The 18,563-nt window shown below is 33.8% G+C and overlaps 1 protein-coding gene across 2 annotated transcripts in view; it reads right to left on the reverse strand.

The window, feature by feature from the left end:
• LOC150096867 (terminal nucleotidyltransferase 4B-like) overlaps positions 1-18,563 on the reverse strand; it is a 239,884-nt gene that overhangs the window by 20,117 nt on the left and 201,204 nt on the right. For both annotated transcript variants that reach the window (XM_090408317.1, XM_090408319.1), the window contains exon 9: positions 4,331-4,504. In XM_090408317.1, the coding sequence (XP_090264443.1) occupies positions 4,331-4,504 (174 nt within the window). The remainder of the gene's footprint in view (positions 1-4,330; positions 4,505-18,563) is intronic.

Consider the following 18,563-nt stretch of genomic DNA (forward strand, 5'->3'; position numbering starts at 1 on the left):
TTCTGTACTGTTCTTTGATGATGGCAATTTGACTTTGGCAAAATGCAAGAAATAATAAAGTATTCTAGTTTCATTATCATCTATATTGCCATCTCAACCTTAAAATTACTATTATACTTGACCAATTTTGTCTTGAATCAAATCTGAGGCACTAATAGCATTCATGGTTAAACCAAAGAGCAAGTCTCACAAGGGATGGAGAAAGAAATTTTTCTAATATTAAGCTAACTTGATATCAAAATAATCTGGCAGCAAGCTCACTCTAGTCTGAAATTGCTTAACATGCAGAAACTTAATTATTGTACTAATGTCCACTGCACAAGTGCAAATAAGAAATGACAATGCCTAGCCTAAACTGCATAATTTAATATTTTATATACAATAAAAATGTAAAAATAAAGCCACACACTTGACAAAAACTTCTATAACACAAAAAGGGATAATCATACAAATGTAAATGAGATAAAATTTACATTTCACAAAAGAAAGAAAAAAGGTCGATAATTAAGTTTCTCCATAATGGGAGAATTGTTGGAAGAATAATGCACACTTTGAATGGAGAACAACCCAAGTTCGATTCTTATAATGATGAGAGGAATCTTCACATACTTTTTCCAATCTAGGTGAGTTAATCTCATGTGAAGTTAGCAGGATCCCAGAAACTGGTTTTTCATCCTGCATACATGCAAATCTGCCAGAGAACTCGTACAATTAACAGACAAAAATATTGCTAATGGGCAATAAATGGTGCATGATAGTGGATTATGGAGTATGTAGGTGTGTGTGTGTGGGGGGGGGGGTTCTTCCTGCAGTCTTTGGAGGTGTTGTATTATAATAATAATATAAATATATTGATAGTGAGAAGTAATAAATGAAAGTTGAGTGGCTGTGATAACTAACTGCCAAGTAGTAGATTATGGGTCAAGAAATTACTTTATCAGTGGGATACTATTAACACTCAATGATCTCTCAGTTGCTGGAACCTGTATGATGCTGGAAAGCAAATGAGTCTACTACATTTACTTTTTTTTTAACTTAAAGAACAGTCCTTCAAAATCTAAAATAATATAACAAATAAATAAATAGTAATATATTGGCTATTCATTGTGAAAGTGCCAATAATGATAATATGCAACTTGATCAAAATATTTCTCAACTGTTCATTTTATTCAAATTAAAAACTAACTACTAGTACTATTTTCTGATAGAGTATCTTGTTCACTTCAAGGGAGTGTATAAGACACCATGATATTACATGATATAAAACATTCAATTTAAAGTTCTACACGTTTTGCAGCATCCTACATTAATTCTAATTTCATGTGAAATATTTAGTTTATATTACCATTAATCATTTAATATGAAATAGCAGTATTTGTTCTCTTTATTTGCATATAAATGAAAGCATTAGGTATAAAAATGGCTGGGTTGCTCCTAGCTTCTTTTATATAAGTCGTGCAGTATGCTGCCAGATCACATGAGTTAGTAAAAATCTCAACTTTACGTGATGACCAGCAGGATGGTATATTAATCAGCAATACCAGAGCCTATTAAGTAGAAGGCTACTGTTTAAATAACATCAATTTTGAAGTACAACACACACCAGCAGTAGCTGTAACCTTCCACTTACATCTACGCTTTATGTTTTTGTATGTACAGTCAATTAAAGCTAAAGCAAACTTTGTTTAGTTTAGTATTAATACTATGGGATATTTTGTAGTTTGTTATAGTGAGCTGAATTATTATAGTGTTTGCTAATAGTGAGAACTGACTTTACCTAAAAAACCAAAGCAAAAGCAATTAGATAATTTGCGAGAAAGCACTGTTGTAACTTGGCGCTAGGCGAAGCAACTAAGACTATGAGGTGAATGTATTATACCCATTAATTGCATCTGTTCTTCTGGACAGTCTTCCTGTTTCACAGGAGCAGGAAAATGTGAGTTCTAATCAGATGAGTGACTATAACAGAAGTTATTTTTACTTTATTTATTTTTTCAATGACAGCTTTACCGATGAAAGGTTATAAATTTATAGAATGCTGACAAACACAGTGCTAGAGTAAGTAAAAAACTGTTTTAATAACTAGGCAAGATTATGTACGAATAGAATAATATAATAGTTATATTATTCTAGTTAGTAACAATGTTAAACTTATCATGTGCTATATACTATTCTGTATACACCCCTTCAGAATACATATAAGGAATTTGATGGTGGAAATTTCAAAGCAATTTCATTGAGGACCCTTCACACAAACATAAAAAATCCTCCATTCCTTATGGGAAAGGTGTCTCTGAACACGATGACAGAATACTTTCAAAAATTTCCAGTTAAATACCAGCTCCTTTCAATCAATCATTTGATCTGCCAATTACTTTGTTTCTTAAAGAAAACATTCCTCCTCTTTACTGGTGTTTATCAAGTATCATGCTTGTGCAACTTATTGTACTTTATTTGCATATTCAATTGGTTGTTTAGTTTTAAAGTTTAGAAGAAATGGAGATATAATGCTATTTCTATTAAATAGCACCCATGGAAATATCTGTAGTGGAAACTGACTGTCAGCAGTGGCTGGAGAGAGAGAGAGGGGGGATCATCAATTAGTTGCGCTTTCTCCTCTTCTGAACAACGGCAAGAATTTTATGTATCCTATTAATAATATGAAAGCAGTATTCCAAGAATGGACAGATTTATGATTCATATAGCGTTAGTAACTGAATAGATGAAAAGTAATGTTTTGAGTAAAAAAATATGCAAAGGTTTTTTGAAGCTGAGGATGCTATAGAAGTAATGTGGTTTTTGACAGGAAAGATAAGTTTCAGTCCAAGAAGTGAGAGTTGATTATGACTGATGGCATGAAAATTAGGATGTAGGGTACTTCCCAGGTCTTGAGGCTTGACATGTTTGAGTGCTACAGGGTTTGTCATGTAAGTAGGAATGGAGAGTGCTGTTATCAGCAAAACTGTGAGTAGGATTTTAGGTAAGTGACAAAGCCTCACACACACTGTAAATATGAGGAAGAGAGTGGTTGAAATAACAGAGCTGGAACAATACAACATCTTTTACTATTGTCTGCAGTGAATGCCCGAGAGAAAAAAATGGCAAAAACCTGAGGAGCCAATGTTGATGCCAAACCTTATCAAATGTCAAGTGCAACAGTACCGGTCTTTATGAATGTTTAAACGTTTCCAAAGGTGAGTAAAGGTAGATGAGATCTTCACTGATCTTAAATTAGTGGAATCCATATTAGTGGTCAATGATTAGTTGACAGTTTTCCAGATGTTGAACAAGTTGAATGTTGATGAGCTTCACATTACTTTAGAGAGCACTGATACCAAAGCAACAGTTTGATGGCAGACTCCTTATTTTGGAATCAAGTGTATATAAGGCTTGTGAAGTGGATGACAGCCGAGTATAATACAGTGATGTAGAGATGAAAAAGGACAAGTGTTAATTCAGGAACATATCTCTTGAGACCAATTGGTGGGATCACATTATCAGACCAGAAGCCTTTTGGTTAAAGGCAAATTTCTTTTGGTCATCTAAGAAAAAGTGTGATGAGAAAAAATGATGACATGAGGTCGCCTTTATCTTTAGGTGGTGTTGCCGTACTACTATCTGGATGAGAGGCAACACAAATAAGACAGAAATTGCACCCAACAGCCTTTACAAGGATTCAGAAGGAACAACTGCCACTGGCACAGACAACAAGTTCATTTTCTTATAAAATTATCCCTTTAAATCACAAGTGTTGAGGGCCTCAGTGTAGGCTGTGTGTGTGTGAAGCTGGAATATTTGTTTCAAGCCACTTGGATACTGGGCAGAATGCTGCACAGTGTCGCCATTCCTACTTGGATAACTTCTATCACATGGTTGCAACAAGTAACTGGATCTGGAGAACAGAAATAGTAGTCTGACCATGGAAAGAAGGAGCAAAGGTCTCTGAACATAACTATATTGGGTTTATGAAACTACACATATAGGGACTCACTCATCATGGGTTGACAAAGGCCACAAGATTCTTTGTATCATATGTATTCAAAGTTATGAAGCCATGTTGGTATAAGAATGATGGCCATTATAAACATCTATATTTGATTGCTACCAGTTCTCTAACATATTATTCAATCTGTACTCTGATGTTATAAGATATAGTCTAATAATTTTTATTACTGTGATAATATTTTTGTCAATTAATGGATAACCCACAGGTTAGGTTTACAAATTAAAAATTAAAGGATAGCATAATTATGCTTTACATTTCATATGTCATGCAATTATTTATTAATTTCACAAAATTTTTCACAAACTACACAAGAAAAATACTAACTCTGTTTTTTTATAAATATTTTCCATACTATTTGAAACAGGATTGGCATCTGGTGATGTTGAAGGATACGATTCTCTCTGCAAAGGCCTCTGGTTCGAGACAGGGAATGTATCACAAATCCACTGTCTATAATGAATTACATCATCTGTGACTCTGATGATGCGTCCCAATATACTGAAATTACATAATTAAAGTAATTGAATAAAATTAACCAGGCAGGATTTTTTTTAAAATTAGCAACTTATTTATGATTTTCTATCAATGCTAAATTATCAGAAAGGAATTCTAAATATGGTACTAATGGTTCCTTCAGAATCAACAGACTTCAAGATAAAAGTTATAGAAAGCCGCAAATGTTATCTATTAAGGATATGAAAGTTGTAATCCAGTTATTCTGCAAATGAAAACTAACAAAGTCAGAAAACACAAAGGTAGTAGGCAGTTCTCTAACATCAAACTTTTTTTTTTCCATGTAGAAACAGCTACAGCTTTTTATGTGATGCTCACTAACAATGCAATTCTATGATAATTGAATTATGAACCCCACAGTCTCTAAATCAATAATACTGAGATTCACTACCAAGACCTCAATGGCCACACACTTGTCCTGATCTTGGCAGAAATGAGTGCTTGACACACACACACTTCAGTAAACTGCATGCACTATACAAGTAATTTTTGCTTGTGACTTTATTCATCTAAGAAATAAAATCTAAGATGAATTCTGATTCTGTTTAGATTTATATGATACAAAATATTTTCCTAACCTTCGAAGGATATTTATGCAAGAATGAAATCCTGATAAAAGATGCAATATGGATGAACAGTGGGCAATGTGTGCACACCCACAAGTAGTGTTGAAGTATAGGTATTATATAAAATCTCAACGAATGTCCACTTTAAATCTGTTTTAGAAAATTTATGCAAGCAATTAGGAATATTTCTCTAATTTATTGTTCAGGTAAAAAACATTTAATTCCCTACCAATTTCAATAGGATATCTGTTGACTAAGTGCTGATGCAACGTATTTACATTTTTTAGGTCTTTATGAACACATTATGATATGAAACTTATAGCAACAAACGAAAATATTTCGGTATTGCTACAAACATGCTTTTTTTGCACGATAGTCACAAGCCACTGAATTCATTATAATAATTCATGCTTCCTTGGCACCACTTATCTAGATGAATCCACTGCAATTAAAATTTGCAAACTTTCTAATTGCTGGAAGAATGAAGAATTACTGGTACTAAGATTTATATTTTAAAGCAGGTTCTTCAAATGTACAATAATTATAAATTATTACCATTTCTTCATCAATTATCTTAATTTCAGAAAAAGAAAATACTAGCAAATTTAACATTTGGTGGATAAACACTCATTCACAGAGTGCATATTCTGTCATCTCTGAATTCTGAATAACTAATTCAGAATCTAGAAATTTCTGCATGGAAGAGTGGATCTAACTTGTACATACTGACTGGCAAACGTGGAGTGTAGAAGTAAGGTTCTTTTCTCAGAGGTAACTGGGATATATGAAAGAAAGACCCTTACAGATGTCTTGTGGAGGAGGAGGCAGAGATATGATTATAGTTTATCTATGAAATGACTGTCAAAGCCAGTAGAAAGATTTTGGATTTGATGATCGCAATTCTTGTTGTAATAATACATCTGTGGGAAAAATGTGTTACTGAAATTCAACAAATTAACATAGTAGATATCATTACAGCAAATCTGTAAAGAACAAAGACAATTTTTTTTTTTATAATGCATTTAGAATCGTCTGTGAAAGCAAATGTGCACAAATATGCTCATTGTCCAATTCCCTATTTTGCACACATCACTTTAAATGATACTGCCTGCCATTCAGTAAGATTAGCTTGTGTTTATTGTTGAATACTACTATTTTTGAATAGTAGTATTCAACAATAAACAAAGCACAAATATGCTCATTGTCCAATTCCCTATTTTGCACACATCACTTTAAATGATACTGCCTGCCATTCAGTAAGATTAGCTTGTGTTTATTGTTGAATACTACTATTTTTCCTGATCACTATTGCTCAAATATTTACCCTCATGGTTATTATTTAGAAGAATCTGACATGTTTTTGTCTTCTAATTTTGTTTCTTCTGCCCTTCCATCCCCGAGATTATTTCTAGAATAAACACTTCAAAAAAGGCAATAAGGATGACTACAAGTTTTCACCTCTTTCTGAAAACCAGTTTCAATGGACTGATTATGAAGAACCTGTTCTTTCAGCAACTTAGACAACAGGCTTTTGCATGCGTGCACACACACAATGTAAGACATACATATATTTTATGTATGCCTTACATAATGTATTCAATATACAGTCATACCCCGACTTACGCAGTTTTTTATATGTACCTATTCCAATCCCGCCTCACCACTAGTCATATCTTTCCGGCATCGGCTGCATTCGCCAGTGTTGCACATGCTGTGAACAAGCAGTGACGTGTTTCGCACGGTCTCCAATCAAACACGATTTTTATAGTCCCAGATTTTTGGTAAATTGATACAATATTAACTTATCAGCTGATATTTTGTGGTATTATATCCAACATCTGAAAAAATATGGAAAAGAATCAATTTAGAGTATCTTCAAATAAATTTTCTTTTTGAAATAGCTTTGTCAATTAATTGGATTTATATTTATAGTTCACAAAACAATTAATGAAATTATATTTTAAATTCACTTTTGCTATTATATTTGACTCCAAAAAGTTAAGCATTTCAAAAGATTATAGCAAGGCATCATTCTGCAAACCACAGCAGCTATCCTTTCCATAAAATAAGTGAATGGTAATACCTGTACCCCTATTCTTGCAGAGAAAAGTATGAAACAAAAGATAAACAAATGGAGCCCATGGGTAAGAGAGTAATACTACCAGCACTTCAAGCTAAATTATGAAATATTTATAGTTCATAATTTAGCATGAAGTGCTGGTGTTTTATAGAAATATTTACACTGTACTTCACCAAATTTGATTGCTTTGGGAAATCAGAGCAACTGAATGCTTTCTGATGTTTGATCATTATACATAAGTGACAGAATAGGCAAAACACAATATATGCTGAAATGATAAAATAAAATTTTACATGTTGAAATAAAAAGGGAGCTGGAAGGGCAAATCACATAACAGGTGTGAACCATACTGCCACCTCTTATGGAAAAGCTAAGTAGACCTATATTCATAAAGATATGAAACTATCTAAATCGATTATTATTATTTGACTTGACACATTATTTAAGAAAATTTGAAGCAGTCTGAAAATAAGAACCAAACATTGAAGTTTCAGTGGCAAAGATAAACTCTGTAGTCTCTGTAAGGAGAAAAAAATAAAAATAAAATAAGAACCCTGACAGAGACAATTTTCATTACAAGAAGAACAATTAGTTACCTTGTCAATGGATTGTACTCTAAAAATGAAATTCTCTGAAATAACTCATGAGGAATTTTGGATTATTGTCCAAGCTGAATACCCAGCTCTCTCCACAAGAGCACTGAAAATTTTGTGACAGTTTTCAACATCATATTTGTGTGAGCTCAGTTTCTCAATATTAACCAATATAAAAACTAAAAACCGTGAAAGACTTGCTAATATAGACAAAGCGATGAGAGTAGCATATCACATATTAGACCTGATATTGCTGAAATCTGCAAAAGCCAACAAGCTCAAGTATCGCATTAAAATAAGTTCCATTTTTATAAAAGTCCATGCATATTTTTATTGTTAGTTTTATGACCTTAATGCTTTTGGTGTCCCCCAAGTTTTTCTTATAATCAAAAGTGTTCCGTGACTTCGAAAAGATTAAGAACCACTGGTATAGAAGATAAATGTCAGAAAGGTGGCAAATTGTTCTGAAGGTTATTGAAAAAGTTTAGAAGTGGAGGAAAGTGTACTGTAAAAGGAATCCAAGATTTTAAAGGTGACATGAAAACTGCTGATAAGGATATCCTAGATATCTGGAGTAATCACTTTGAAAGACCATTAAATGAAACAAGCAGTGACAGAACCATACTAGAATTTCCAAGAGGAATGCAAAAAGGAGTACATATCAATACTTGAGGTAGAAAAAGCTATAAAAATCTTGAAATGAAGGAGGACAGATGGAGCAGATGATATTTGACCAGATATGCATAAGTATGGAGGTACAAAAGTCTTGCAATGCATAATTCAGAAGGCCTGGTCAGAAGGTCAAATTCCAGATGAATTTTCCTACTAAGTGTTCCAGGTACTGTTTATGCTAGCATACTTGAAAAGTTGTTAAGAAAGATTGTGGAAGAGAAATTTGAAGGGCAAGCTAGATTCAAATCTAACAGACGTTAAGATCAGAGAAAAGGTTTTCAAAACATAATTATATGGAGTTAATAGAACATTATAGAGAGCAATAAATAGTTATTTAATATTATAAGTCGGCAGCTGGAATTGAAAGATAGTTTCATGTAAAAATAGGGTAAGATGGATGTATATTATGCAAGAAAGTGGCATTAGCTTGATATCAGAATTGGAGTCATACAAAGCTCTTTGCTTTAGGTAGATGATTTAGTACTCCTAAATACAAGTCTCCAGGATTGTCTAACTAAATTGAATAATATCGTAACAAATTTGGCATGAAAATCAGCAATAAAAAAGACTAAAACTATGAAAATAGGCAGAAATATTGAACACTTCAACTGCATTCTTAATGGAGAGTCTATAGAACAATATATTTCAGCAATTTAGGCACAGTTTTTAGTGAAGATTGCAATTTAAATCTGGAATTAGACAACAGAATAAGCAAAACTGGTATGGTGGGTAGCCAGCTGAATAAATTCATATGGTAACTAAATACTTAAGGAATTGACTGCGTACACTAGAAATATAAATTAAATCAACTTTAATATATATTTTCCGATATTTCGGCAATGTCACGTCACCATCTTCATGGGAACTTAAGATAAAGACATGTGCACGCAAGTACTACATAACAGCAAATGAGAAATGAAGAGAGGAAGCTACCGTTTTCCTAAAGTCCTGATGGTGCCCCCTGGTGGGCTATATTAGGTGTTCTTGGCCTTTGGGCCAAGAACACCTAATATATTCACCAAAAATCCGCCCCCACAACAATACGGAGTTATTAAGACACTATTCAATAGGGCAAAACTAATCTGTTCAAATGACCACGCCCTAACTACTGAACTAAATCACATCCTTAACACTTTCTCAGCCAATGGCTAACCCCCCCCCAAAAAAAATACTAAAACCAGTTATCCACAACCCACCTTCCCCCTTCACAAAAAAGATTACTCTAAATCCAACACCATTCCCTACATCCGAGACACCTCGGAAAAAATAAAATCCTAAAAAAACATGACTTGACCTCTTGTTACAGACCATATAGAAAATTGGCATCCCTTATCTGCTCCACTAAAGACCAACCACTTTCCCTAGACCTACCTGGTGTATACCGGGTCCCTTGCAGCTGTAAATTGACCTACTTTGGCCAAACAGGCAGGACAGCAAATATCAGAATCTCAGAACTCAAGGACTACATCCTATTTCACCAGTACAGCCACTCTGGGCTTGCAGACCATGCTCTAGATACTTGCCACAGAATAATGTGGAAGAAAGCCACAGTAATACACCACAGCATGTACAAATATGAAAGACTACTCATGGAATCAGCCTCAGCCCTTAAGAACATGCCAGACCTTAACAAATTTGGGAAACATATATCAGAAGAACTTCAGCCCAAAGGCCAAGAACACCTAATATAGTCCGCCAGGACTTTAGGAAAACGGTAGCTTCCTCGCTTCATTTCTTGTTTCCTGTTATGTAGTACTTGCGTGCATGTGTCTTCATCTTAAGTTTCCATGAAGATGGCAACGTGAAGTTGCCGAAATATCGGAAACTATATATTAAAGTTGATTTCATTTATATTTCTAGTGTACGCTGTCAATTCCTTAAGTATTTAGTTATCATGTTTAACCCTTTCTACTAGAAATTCATTGGAATAAGAGAAATTAATAAAAACACCAAACTAGCAGTATACAAGACAGAGTTCAAACCAATTTTAAGTTATGGATTTGAGAGCTGGGTTAGAAATGAAGCACTTGATCAAAGACTAGAGACCACAGATGGCATCAATGGCAGAATCATTAAAAATGAAAAATTAGAAAAGAACTTAACATTATTAACATTCAAGAATGTGTCAGCAGAGCTAATCTAAAGTGTATGGCCAATTAAATAAAATAGACAAGGAAAGAGATCCAGAGGAAGAACAAGGTCTAGGTGGATAGATTTACTCAGAAGTACCTCAGAAATACGAAATGTTAGATATGACAACATTGGAGAAAAAATTGCAGACAAGTAACAGACTAATTTGGAGGAAAATTGTGATTAATCTCCCTATCAGCTGAGGTGAATGAAATAGCCAGACCACCCTAGCATTTTTCATGGATCAAAACTTTATCGGCATTCTATCTTTTATCACGTAATTATTCTCCTCTGGCATTAATCCTTTAATGTGAATTTAGAGCCATTAGCAGATTAACTGGAATGGAGGCTCCTCTTGTCACTTGACTTAGTGCTCTGTGTTACTTGGAATTTCCTTTACTATCATTCAATATTTGACCTTTTTTTGCTACACAAATTATTTATTTGTGTCTTCCCAAAAATAAACAGGAATTTCACATGTGCAAAAATTAATAATCAATTCTTAAATGATGAGAGATGATCAGCCTTTGCAATGAATTTATTTAGTAGTAGCAAATTCGCTATCTTTTGTTCTTGAAATTAGTGTAATGGAATAAGGATATTTATGTTCTTTCATTTTACCGACAATATAGAAGCAATTTTCAAATGTTAGTTTGCATTGAAAATTGTTATGTGTATATATATATATATATACACAGTGGCGGCTGGTGACAATAGAAACAGGTGGAGCCAGGGCCAAAAACAACTTAATTTTTTTTATATTTATATAGTGGTTCTATTATTCATTTAGTTATTATTTCTATTACAATAATGTTTAGTCAGCCTCCACTGATGCATTGAGCTATTAATTTTTTTAAAATTGGAAAAACGAGAAACATTTTTCCAATAAACTATCGATTTTGTTCATAGTTAAAATATATTGTTTATGGACGTAATAAAAATTTAACTTTAAAATAAATTATAACACAAAACGACAACAATAATTAAACACACTAAAAACAATAAGACAATGAAAGAATCATGCGCTATTTACGTACAAACGCAGTGAATGGGCCAGACTAAATGGGCCCCAAGATAAGCGTTGCGCCTGGTAAACAAGCATGATCGCTACTGCACGTACCTCATACATACCGTGTTCTACACGTATAAAACAGGGCCAGCCATGGCTGGCCCCAGAGACCGTACTAAGTCGCATTATACAATATTGCCACAAAACTGTACAGTAATTTTTTTTATTAAACGATAAAACAGATCAACAACGAGAATAAATAATAAGACAATGAAAGAATTGCGTGCCATTTATGTACAAACACAGTGATTGGGCCAGACTAAACAGGCCCCAAAATAAGCGTTCTGCCCGGTAAACAAACACGATTGCTAGTGCATATGGTTCATAATCAAAGAATCGCATGCTATGTACGTACGTGCAACACAGTGACTGGGCCAGACTAAACTGGCCACAAGATAAGCATTGCGCCCGGTATACAAATACGATCGCTAGTGTATGTGCTCGTACATGCCCTGTGTTCACGTATAAAATAGGGCCAACTGTGGCTGGCCCCAGAGACCGTACTAAGTCTCATTATACAATATTACCACACAATACTACAGAATTTTTTTTATTAATAAATAAAATGTGTTGGAAATAGATAAAAAAATAATAATTACAAGAAACATTTTTTAAAACTACAATTATTGGGCTACTTATACAAATATAGGTGGGGCCTGGCTCCTATATATATATATATATATATTTACAATTTTTTTAAAATAACTTTTACTTTCTTTCCTTGCAAAATACCATTATATGGATCGTCACACTTCAGTTTTAGAAACAAATTTCTTTTTTGTTTTTACAAACAAGAAATGATGTTAAATTGCATTACTTGGTTTCTGATTCTGAGGCATTTTTTCAAATATCAAAAATGTATACCCAATGATATTTCAGCAGGGACTCTTTGCCTTCATCTTTTGCTTAAAATTGCAACAGATGATTTTTTCTCCTTTTGTAGAAATGTTGAACATATATGAAGGATATCTTGTACAGACTGATTCAAAATTTACATTCACTTTGAAGATTTTCAACTGCATCCCCAAGCCCCCTTCTCTATTGGAACTGAATTTAGTAGAACTACTAATCTATCCAAAAGGATCTATTACTTTTTTTTTTTACTGTTTTGACAAAAGAAATAGAGCTGTATCCATTGAAACAGGTAACTAATTTAGGACTACTTCTTTACAATCTAAAATCAGCTGTTCAGCTGTCTGCTGAAATTATTCCAAATTTTAGAATCACTATTCTATATTTTCCCCATGTAAAACTGTTTATATTTATGACACAAAACAGAGTTCACTGTGTTTTTTTTTCTTTTTCTTAAAATATTCTAAATATTACTATTTCTACAGTTGCTGGTTGCTATTTCTGAAATAAGCGATTATTTCAGAAATAATCGAGTCTTAGAAATACTCAATAATAATCCTCTCAGCTGGAGGAAAGGCTAAAGGCTTAGGTTACTCCCACTGCTATTGAGAAAGACAAGAGAGAACGTTTCCCCAGAAGTCACACTAAAGTGCCTCAAGCTAGTAAAGAATACATCAGCAATGTCTTGTTTTGTTTTCAATTATTGATTAGCAGACATTCTTGACAAAATTATTTCTGATATTTCTTTTACAGACTGATATAGTATTTAGGCTAAAATAACTTCTTAATTTATACTAATCACACTTTTACTTTTATTATAGAAAAATTATTAAATTATTTGATACAATTATCTTGGAAAAAAAGGACTTGAATTCTTAAAAAAAAAAAAAAAAAAAAAAAAAAAAAAAAAGAAGCTTCGTATGTGTTACACAATTGTTTAAATTTTTGGGTGGGTTATCGACCTATTCAACCTGCAGATATTTCAGAGAATTCATTTTCAAAATTGTTTGCAAGACAATTATTACAAATGTAAATCACTTGGGGAACATGATCATACATTTTACTATAAAATAGCAACAAAGTATAGCTACTCTAACAATGCTACGTATCTAAACTAGAAGATGTCTTTTTAAAATGCACAGCAATTTCTTCTTTGTACTACAAGACTGTTTCAAAAATTAAGAAATAAAACATCCCAGGGAATGATTTAGCTTATTATTCAGAAATATTTGGAATATAATTAAGGCATCTTATATATATATATATATATATATCCCACACGAGAGACTTGAAACCCATAGTCACATCAGTGCTATGTGGGGACAAGAGAAAAAATGTTCACATTATTTTTATTTATTATTATTATTTTGGCGAAATAATTTACTTTTCAACAATAGCATGTTTTCCTCTAATAAAAACTGAGATTTCATGAAAAACAGAATTTAGTATTACGAGATAACAGGAGCATCTTCTAATACTAACTGTTCTTTCTTTCTTTTTCATTAGAAATAAAAATTTGACAATAGTAAGAGTTAATATAGGTTTTATTTCTGGGAAAATTCCCATATTATTTAAATATAAAGAGCCAACAGGCTTCATTTCGGCGATATAAACATTATTCAAATTAAGGGGATATTAAATCCCACATTGTTTTAAAACCGAATAAGAAACTCAAAGATTGGAATCAGAGTTTCATGCCGAATATAGTAAACTATAAAAGTATTGGCGGTTACTAGCGTGAGCTAATGCAAGCAGTCCTAGTACGTAGTACAATCTCAGGCAACTCGTTGCAAAGGTGGGGAAAGTTCTGATTGCTAATCTTGGTATTTTCCATAATGTAAAAACACATTTCTAGGAAATGTATGCTGTTATTACATTATGGTGGGAGGTCACTACCCAGACTGGTTTCAGCCTTTTTTTGAGGCCTTCATCAGTGAGTAGCTAGACCAAATAGATACCAAAGAGTATAGCGAAAAGAACTTATATACTCTGCTATACGAGTTGTCAAACAGGTGCAACCATTAAGTTACTTAAATATAAAGAGCCAATAGGCTTCATTTTGGACTTCACTAGGACTACTTGCATTAGCTCACACCAGTAACCACCAATACTTTTATAGTTTACTATATTCGGCATGAAACTCTCTGATTCCAATCTTTGAGTTTCTTATTCGGTTTTAAAACAATGTGGGATTTAATAGCCCTTTAATTTGAACAATGTTTATATCGCCGAAATGAAGCCTACTGGCTCTTTATATGTAAGTAACTTAATGGTTGCACCTGTTTGACAACTCGTATAGCAGAGTATGTAAGTTCTTTTCGCTATTCCCTTTGGTATCTATTTGATCTAACTACTCACTGATGAAGCCTCAAAAAAGGCTGAAACCGGTCTGGGTAGTGACCTCCCACCATAATGTAATAACAGCATACATTTCCTAGGAAATGTGTTTTTACATTATGGAAAATACCAAGATTAACGATCAGAACTTTCCCCACCTTTGCAACGAGTTGCCTGAGATTATACTACATACTAGGACTACTTGCATTAGCTCACGCCAGTAACCACCGATACTTTTATAGTTTACTATATTCGGCATGAAACTCTCTGATTCCAATCTTTGAGTTTCTTATTCGGTTTTAAAACAATGTGGGATTTAATATCCCCTTAATTTGAATAATTCCCATATTACTCCTCTAAGAAAATATTATTAATTTTATGGGTATTTAGCCTATTTTTGTTTAGGAGTGCCCCGTTTTATAATGACATTGGTTTTTTACTCAGTTCTAGGACATTACTGAAGTTTTACATAGATAAATATATGAAGAATATAAGAGGGAAAATTCAGACATATCTTTAGGATGTTGCTGTCTATCTTCTTATTCAGCGGCATCCTGGAGTGTGGTAACAACATTCATCTGCTGTTTGACGGGAGTATGATTGAAAGGAAGAGGGGGTTTGGAAACTCTACCCCCACCTTTTCCAACCCCCATCCTTCCTTTCAACCATACTCCAGGATGCTGCTGAATAAGAAGACAGCCAGCAACATCCTAAAGGTATGTCCGAATTTTCCCTCTTCCTAGAATTGAGAAAAAACCAATGCCATTATAAAAAGTAACTAAACAAAAATAAGCTAAATAGCCATAAAATTAATAGTAAGAGTTAATCTTATTTTATTCATTTTTCCAGAGTGAATGAGAATAACAGGATTATATTATTGTTATGTAATTATTGTTATTATCGAATACAATTTACATTATGATAACACAATAAGTTTTCTGATATAAATTGATATGTACATGAAAAGAGTCCCTTTATCCAATTTTTAGCAAAATATTATAACGATACTAATAATGCTAGTTCCTATGTTCTATATTCTGAGTGTAGCCAACTTAAACTTAGTGTCTGTGCTAGGACGAACAGCAAGAACTCTTCCAAGTGTTACTTTTGCATTTGCTAGTTGTAGAAAAACTGAGGATTTCACAGTTCATCCAGAAAACTTTGTAAGAACTGTGACTAAGAGATTGTTTTTATAAACACAGTTTCTAAAACAATAGAAAAATTATCCAAATTTCATTCCTTTTTTAGAAATTAAGGCTCTTCCCCTTGAAAAACAAACATAACAGTCAGCGAACATGCATGTCACAGATATGAGATGTGGTACATAGTGTATGCTTTTAAAGCAAATCTAAGGAGAGTGCAACAATTTTTTTTGGTTAAAAAACTTGGGTTTGAAACCTATAAGAACCTTCAACAGGGCTTTTCAACTGAAAACAAGATAGTCTCATACTGAGATGATGGTTTTCCCTACCAGGCAGTTGCAGTTTTCAGTAAACACAAAAAGCACTGGAAAATATAAGAGACACAATGTACTTGCTTCATAATTGCTTCTGCCATAATTCCAATCAAAACAAAATCATGCCTTAGTCAACTCAATCATTTTCCTGATAATGAGTGAGATAAGTAAGCTTGGATAGCCAACTGCAGAGGGGCATTGCTTCTTTTTTTTTTTTTTTTTTTTTTTTTTTTTTTTAACTAAGTTGGCATGGATCCAGAACACTGGCATGAATGCTTATGAAAATATTTAGGTGGTAGATGAATTTGGTTCTGTAAATAGCATAGTGCAAGGCCATCACCCAATTAACTGGAGGCTTGAAAAAACATGTTTGGTCATCTCAGATGTTAATTACCCTACATATAGCATTAAAGTATTATAGATTTCCAAACTTCTGTGATTGTAGACAAAAAATTTCTTGCACCTAGAAGGCATGTATCCTAATGGTCTTCCTTATTTTAATTTTATTCCCTCAAAAAAAAAAGAGTACTATTATTAGCTACTTTGAGAGGAACAACATATTATTCTGTTTGTTAAAAAACAATTTAAACTCCTCAAGAGGAATTGGAATCAGTACACTCAAGCATCTTTCTATCAATATTTGTAATTCAGAAATGGACTGTCTTGATGGCCCAGAAAGGGAACATTTTTCTTTTCGTACTGCTCAAAATTTATATATCTTGAACAGTATGGAACACTGCTAAAACAAGGATGAATGCACAAAGTAGTTTTACATCCAGGACACCAGTCTCCTTTCTGAATTTTTTTTTTTTTTAAGCAGATATATATTTTAGCTGCAAGTGATCAAGTTTAGCCATCAAATGCAAATTCTATTATGAAAATTTTGGAAACGAAATTTCACTTTTGGCACATGCACCTTATACATGTTCCGAATTATAAACTTAGGGGAAAGTATCACTACTTCAAAACTGCTGCATAAATATCTAAATTAGAAGAAATATATGTACATGCAGTTTACTTCATAACAGCCGTTTATTTCAATTTGTAATGAGCGATTCGTGGAAACTAAGAAGTTGAAGTGCTACAGATTATGTTATAAAAATTATACATTATGTAATTTGATACAAGATTTATGTATAGTTTCTATAAAGTAATCTTTGAACTAAGATTATGAATAAAAAAATAAACTTAATTTGGAACAGATATGGGCTGTACCTTCTTCTTCAGCTTTTCCCACTTAAGTAGGGTCGCTGTTTGTAGTGAGTCTCCTCCACAACCTCCTGTCTTGGACTGTTGCCACATCCAAGTTCTTCATCCTCAAGTCCTCCTCCACCATCTCCTTCCATCTCTTCTTTGGCCACCCACGCTTCCTCCTCCCCTGCACATCCATCTGCATGACCAAACCATCTCAACCTTGCCTCCTGTATCTTTGCTCCTAAGGTCATAACTTTCACCGTTCCCCTTACATAGTCATTTCTCAGACGATCCTTTCTGATCACACTGCACATCCACCTAAGCATTATCATCTCCGCTACCTGCATCCTGCTGATGTTATTTTTCATCAGGGCCACAATTTCCATAGCATAGGTCATAGCTGGTCTCACTACTGTCCTGTAGATTTTGCCTTTCAGATTTATCAGCACACTCTTATTGCATAGCACTCCAGCTATCTCTCTCCAGTTCCTCCATCCTGCATCCCACTTCCTTCTCAGCCTCACCATACTTAGGTTCAACCAATGAAAGAGGATGGTGAGGCTGAGAAGGAAGTGGGATGTTGCTGAAGTCGTTTAAGATTTTACGATAGAGTCACAGGGGAGATGGTAATAGGTCTAAAGTCTGATGAAGAACTTTAGACCTATTACCATGAAGAACTGAAGAACTCTTTCTTCGGAATGAAGATAGTTCTTGAAGCATGTAGGTATGGTGGTATTGCTTTACTGGAAAGGAGAATGTCCAATAAGTCTTGAAGAATCTTCACCTACCGAAGCCTAGATGCAGGAAAGCCATCAGGTCCGGAGGCAGAGAAATTGGATGGAAGAGCTACTTTAATCTCCTGGATGGAGACAGGCTGGTATATTTGAAGAGCGGAAATGGACTTCAATATCATAGGTTGGTGGTCATAATCAGGAAAGTGTGGAGGTGGAGCAGAAAAGACTGTACTCCAGAATTTAACAAAATCATCATGTAAGTCTGCTAGAGGTGGAGGGGAAGCACCATCAAGGATGGTTTTGGCACATTGCCCTCAATTCTTTTTATAGAGAGCCTGCATAGGTCCTCTTTCTGTGCTTC

This window comes from Typopeltis vanoorti, chromosome 18, assembly GCF_054136105.1.
Source record: "Typopeltis vanoorti isolate ZY-2024b chromosome 18, IOZ_Tvanoo_1.0, whole genome shotgun sequence".
Taxonomy (NCBI): Eukaryota; Metazoa; Arthropoda; class Arachnida; order Uropygi; family Thelyphonidae; genus Typopeltis; species Typopeltis vanoorti.